The sequence below is a fragment of the Crocodylus porosus genome, unplaced genomic scaffold (assembly GCF_001723895.1).
Source record: "Crocodylus porosus isolate Cpor-Errol unplaced genomic scaffold, CroPor_comp1, whole genome shotgun sequence".
Taxonomy (NCBI): domain Eukaryota; kingdom Metazoa; phylum Chordata; order Crocodylia; family Crocodylidae; genus Crocodylus; species Crocodylus porosus.
The window spans coordinates 15,965,204-15,970,813 of record NW_017728928.1 but is presented as its reverse complement, the minus strand read 5'-3'; the positions used below and the strand labels follow the sequence as shown (position 1 = coordinate 15,970,813).

General features: G+C 50.7%; 1 protein-coding gene across 1 annotated transcript in view; it reads left to right on the top strand.

Moving 5' to 3' along the window:
* The window catches only part of OGFOD3 (2-oxoglutarate and iron dependent oxygenase domain containing 3), a 93,952-nt gene that overhangs the window by 731 nt on the left and 87,611 nt on the right, over positions 1 to 5,610 (top strand). Inside the window, exons 2-3 of the mRNA XM_019542823.1 lie at positions 4 to 61; positions 4,998 to 5,215. Coding sequence (XP_019398368.1) covers positions 4 to 61; positions 4,998 to 5,215 — 276 coding nt within the window. The remainder of the gene's footprint in view (positions 1 to 3; positions 62 to 4,997; positions 5,216 to 5,610) is intronic.

Genomic DNA, 5,610 nt, shown 5'->3' with positions numbered 1-5,610 from the left:
GAGCTCCCGAGGGCGGCGCGGGGTCCGGCCCGGACCGCGGAGAGCGGAGGCGCCTGAGCAGGTACCGCAGCCCCCGCGGGCTGCTCCGCCCTCGGGCCGATCGGGCCGGCGCCCAGCCCCCACCTGAGCTGGAAACCGGCGGGGCGGGGCCTGGCCCCGTAGGGGTAGGGGTGGGGGGTGGTCGCACCCATCCAGGAAGGTGGGGAATGACCTGGCTCTGAACGGCCATGTGGGACTTGGGGTGGCTCTGTTAATGGCCGGGGTGCCTCTGCTGCCAAATTTCCCCACAGGCCATGTGCCATGGCTGCGCAGGCAACATCTGGCCCCCAGGCTGGAAGTTGAGCACCCCTGGACTACCCTGTTCCTCCTAAAGCCTTCACCCATAGGTGTTATCCTTAAGAGACTTTATCCTTGTTAATAGCTTTGATTTTCCACTAATCATGCCTTCTTTCTACTGCAAGTCTGCTGTGTGTTGGCTGCTCCTGGTAACAGCTCTTGCTTCACAGCCCTGCAGACTTTTAACTCTAGCTAAAAAACTTTAACTTTGGCTTGGGAATGTTAACTCAGGCAAACATTAGTAACATGGGTGTAGAAATAACTTCAGGTGAAGCCGTGACAGCACTGTCGAGATGCCCAAGAAGGCTAGGTTTTGTTTTAGACCCCTGGGAGATGCTTGTTTAATTCTAATGACATCAGGACTAAAGGAACAGCATCATTTGATTATGTTTTGCCTAGTTTGTTGCGAGTGTGATACGTATGTATTATGCCATCTAATGAATTAACGCATATTCCAATAAAGTTATATTTATTTTTATTCAATCTGCAACTGAGCAATACAGCTCCAGGGCCCTAAAGTATTAGTAAAGCTTTTAGTTTCTTCTTACCTAGAGAAGAAGGTGTGTTGTGTTATATAAGATGATGCATCACACCGTCTGCACTCCCCTTTCCAGAATCCTAGATGTGTGTGTGTGTGTAGATAGATAGTGCAAGCTTTTGTGGGCTGAAGCTCACGTCAACAGACCCTGGTCTGCCACTTCTGAGTGCAGTGCTTTTAAAATAGTTTAGCAGTCCTGAGCCCTGTGGCTGGCACTGCAGAGGTTCATCTTGCCCCTGCAGACATGCAGTTCCAGTGCGGTCTGTTACTTTTCCATACAGCAGCAGTAGGTGCTGAGTAAACCTGACAAGGAGGGGTCTGATCAGTTTTTCTGGCTGCTGTTCAGAGTCTTGTGGGGCAGGGAAGCTGTCAAGAATTAGTCCCTGCCTTGAGGTCTTTCCGATCTAAATGGGTGAGCTGAAATGCTCAGTGTTGCATGGGGTTTGTTAGAGCTGGGAGTTGGACCCATCTCTTCTGAAGCATCAGTCCAAGGGTTATAGAGATGTTGCAACCCAGTGGCGTTCAAACTTTTTTTGGCTGTGTACCTGTTTACCTGCAAATACAGCTGCTTCTGTGCCCTGTACCTGACTTAATTCTGCATGTCCCTTGCTTAGGAAGAGTGTCAACGCCAGCATCAGTGTGCAGCAACACTATTACTCGCTGCGTGTGGACCAATCAGAAGCTCTGTCGCCATTATTAAAATTTAGGCATGTACCTCTGGGCAGATCTCCATGCTCCCTTGGGGATGTGTGCTCCCAGTTTGAAAAGTAGTTTTAACCTATCTATATCTTACCCTGGGAACATTTCTGTCTTTCATAAGCAGACAGTCTTGTTCCTTGTGAGACATTAAAAGTAAATTGTGTCTTTTCTCTTTTATATGTGTATAGGGTGGATGAGTTGGGAGTGCACCCTGTGTAATTGGCAATCAGTTGTCTTCTACTGTATTTAGTGAGAAATGTGAAGTGATTGTATGAATGATGCCACCACAGCAGGACTTGTGCAGAGGGGCAAAATTAGAAGTGGAAAGTCCAAGTGTCGAACAATTTGAATGGGTTTTAGACAAATCATGGGTGCTTGAGGCCCAGTGACACTGTCAGTGTGGGAGGAAGAAAAGGCTGCCAGGGCAGGCATTTAAGAGATGTGCTCACTACTTGGAATCTCCTGTGGGAGGTTGCAGATGAGACTGCAAGAGGTTTGCTAGCGCAGAGTCCACCTTCCCTTATTTTCCCTCACAGAATGGCTTCTTTAGTTTGCAGCAGCGTTGACTTTCCTAGCAAGTTAACTCCAGTACTTAAGCAGGTGACTCTTGACTAGGTACCGGGACAGCCAGGGATGTGGTATTTGTTGTTAGTTAGGACATCTTGCTCCTCTGTATTCATTTGGGCATCTTAGAGAACCTGTGTGGAATGTTTCCTTTATTGAGTTTGCTGCTGGGGCTGGATTCTTGGAGCGCAAGAAGCCACAGCAGGCAAGATGTTGCTCTACAGGGACAGGGGAAGCTTCAGATACTGCTCACTTTTTACTTAATGGCTACACATGCAGGTATATTTGTCTGGATAAATATCCTGTGGCAGCAACAGAAAATCAGGAGCAGTAACTGACTAAAATCTGGGTCCTAGAGAAGAGCTGTGGCATGGTTTCTGTCTCCTGTCCTTCATATCTTAAGGATGAGAATATGCTTAGAAGACAAGCAGCACTTCGGTTCTTTGGGGAATGGATTTAACATAGGTTACGTTGAAGTGCCCTGCTCCTAAAGAAGGACAGGTGTGGGTTGCTGGGACAACCCCAGAGGTCAGCTGACCGGAAGGGGGCAGGGCCTGGCCTTTATAAACAGCCTAGGCTGAGGCCAAGGGGCAGTTCTCTTCTGGCAGCCGGGAAGGAGAGAGCGCTGCCAGGAGTAGGCAGAGGTGGGAAGCCTGAGGACCTGAGCAGCTCATGGGTAAGAATACCAGGCAGAGGAGCCCTGGCAGGGAAGGAAAATAGTGATGAGCCAGAAGGCTTAGGGTTTACGTTTTAAGCCAGGAGGCTAGCGTTTGAGTTGGGTTTTTGTGTTACAGCCGATTGGCTTATGGTTTTGCTTTAATGTTAAACCGGAGGACTGGGAGAGGCTGTAGGCGTTGGAGGAGGCCTCATAGGGACTCCCCAGTAGCGTGGGGGTTCCTGGTGCCAGGGAGGGCACAGCAATCTGATGCCAGGGAGGGCACAGCAGTTCGGTGCCGGAGAGTGGCACTGCATTGTGGGGAAGTGTCGGGAGGAGCCCAGTGTGGGTGCAGGCAAAAGGCTCCAGTGGGGCGTAAGACCTGGGAAAGGGATCTGGGAACCAGGTAAGGCTGAGGCTGCCTGAGCCCCAACTGGGAGAAGCCCAGTGGGCGTAGGACCCGAGGAAGGGGTCTGGGGGCCAGGTAAGGCCAAGGCTGCCTGAGCCCTGATTACGGGGAATCGCGAGCGAGGCCCCAGTGCGGGCGGGGAATCGCGAGCGAGGCAAAGGTAAGCCCAGGGAGGGTGATTCGTATAAAGGCAAAGGCCCCGTTGGGGGCGGGAGCGCGTTGAGAAGGGCCCGGTGTGGGCCGCTAGGTGAAGACAGGCCCAGAGAGCGTCCGTGAGGGCGTGGGTATTAATAACAGACTCAACAATGTCTAGAACACCCTAAGAGGCTTGGGGCATGTTATTAGAGGTGGTAGGAGTCACGCTAGCCCTAGGGGCGGGGAGTGCACAGAATCATCAGTAGACGGGGTACCGGCGGGAGCACGCCAAGGGATACCGTGTTCAAGCGGGTAAAAGGCAGCCTCCCTTACAATACTTTCACCATCAAAGTCGTGGCGGGAGAAATAACAAGGGTGCATGGACACCCACTTGGACCGGTAGGGGTCACCAGGAGAGATCACGGTCGCTCCTGGGTCCCCGCCCTGTGACAGTTACAAAGAATAAAAAGCAGTAATCTTTCAAAGTGGTGGTAGTGGAGGGTGGTTATCTCGGATAACCACACTTACAATCACAGCCTCAGTCTCATCAGCTCTGTCCTTGGACTGGTTCTCTTTAACATCTTTATCAGCGATGCGGACATTGGTGTCAGAAGCGCACTGGCCAAGTTTGCCGATGACACTAAACTTTGGGGCACAGCGTTTACACCTGAGAATAGGTTAGTGATCCAGGCTGACTTAGATAAGCTTAGAAAGTGAGCAGAGATAAACCTGATGATGTTCAATGCCTAAAAATGCAAGGTACTGCACCTTGGTGTGGGGACACGCACACGCACGCAGCACACTTATAGGTTTGGCAGTGTTACGCTTGCTAGCACCACTGCTGAAAGAGACTTGGGGGTCATGATTGACCACAAGATGAACATGAGCCACCAATGCGATGTCGCAGCTGGTAAAGCAAACAAAACTCTGGCTTGCATCTGTAGATGCTTCTCAAGTAAATCTCAGGGTGTCATCCTCCCGCTGTACTTGGGCTTGGTGAGGCCGCAGCTGGAGTACTGCATTCAATTCTGGGCTCAACAATTCAAGAAGGATGTTGAGAAGCTTGAGAGAGTCCAGAGAAGAGCTATGTGCATGATCAGGGGGCAAGAGAACAGGCTTTATGAAGAGAGGCTGAGAGCCATGGGACTCTTCAGCTGGGAAAAGCACAGGCTCAGGGGTGACCTGGTGGTAGTCTATAAGTACGTAAGGAGTGTGCTGTTCACCAGAATGCCCCGAGGGATAACAAGGACCAATGGTCATAAACTCTTCCAAGACCATTCTAGGCTGGACATAAGGAAAAACTTCTTTACTGTCTGATCCCCCAAGGCCTGGAATTGACTCCCTCCAGAAGTGGTGCAGACATCTACTCTGGAGTCATTCAAGAAACGTTTAGATACTAATCTTGCTGGGGTCCTTTGACCCTAGCTGCCTTCCTGCCTTCGGGGCAGGGGGCTGGACTTGATCTTCTAGGACCCTTCCAGCCCTAATGTCTGTGAAATCTATGAAGTCATCAAAGCTTGGTGCTACAAAGCTTGTAATGTTCTTTCAACTGTCAGGAACCCCCTGTTCCCTTTCCTTGAGACTTATGACTGTTAAAATGTAGATCTGTGTGCAGAATCATTACTTGTTCACTCAGGGCTGTTCCTATGTTCTGTCCTTAGTGTGAAGAAAAGCAGAAGCCAGCAAGAATCGAGGCGGAAGTGGCTGAAAGCAGCATTCCTTATCTCTTCTGCTGTCCTTGGTGGCCTCTTGAGCTGGAGCTACTTGAAGAATGAGGACGGTGTCACTGAGGTGCTGGCTCACTCCAGCGAGAGCCTGCAGGACAGATTTGTGGAGGTGCCCTGCTCCGAGGACTATGACAGCCACAAACGATTTGAAGGTATTTCTATATGTGTGTCTGTGCTGAAGTGCGGTGGCCCTCCTAGTCACCCAGCAGGTTGCCTGTGCTCCAGCTCCATTTCCTCTGGAGTCTCAGGCAAACCTTTACATCCTGCATCTCATTACAGTGTACACGTGTTTCAGCTCCCTAAGTGCTTAGGTCTCTGATGTCATTCCAGGAACTGTTGGTTCTAGAGCCATTCCTGTACTATTATAGTTTTATAGTTTCTAGGGTCGGAAGGGACCTGAGCAGATGATCGAGTCCGACCCCCTGCCATGGCAGGAAAGAGTACTGGGGTCAAATGACCCCAGCAAGGTGTACATCTAGCCTCCTCTTAAAGACCCCCAGGGTAGGAGCCAGCACCACTTATCTTGAAAGTTGGTTCCAGATCCTAG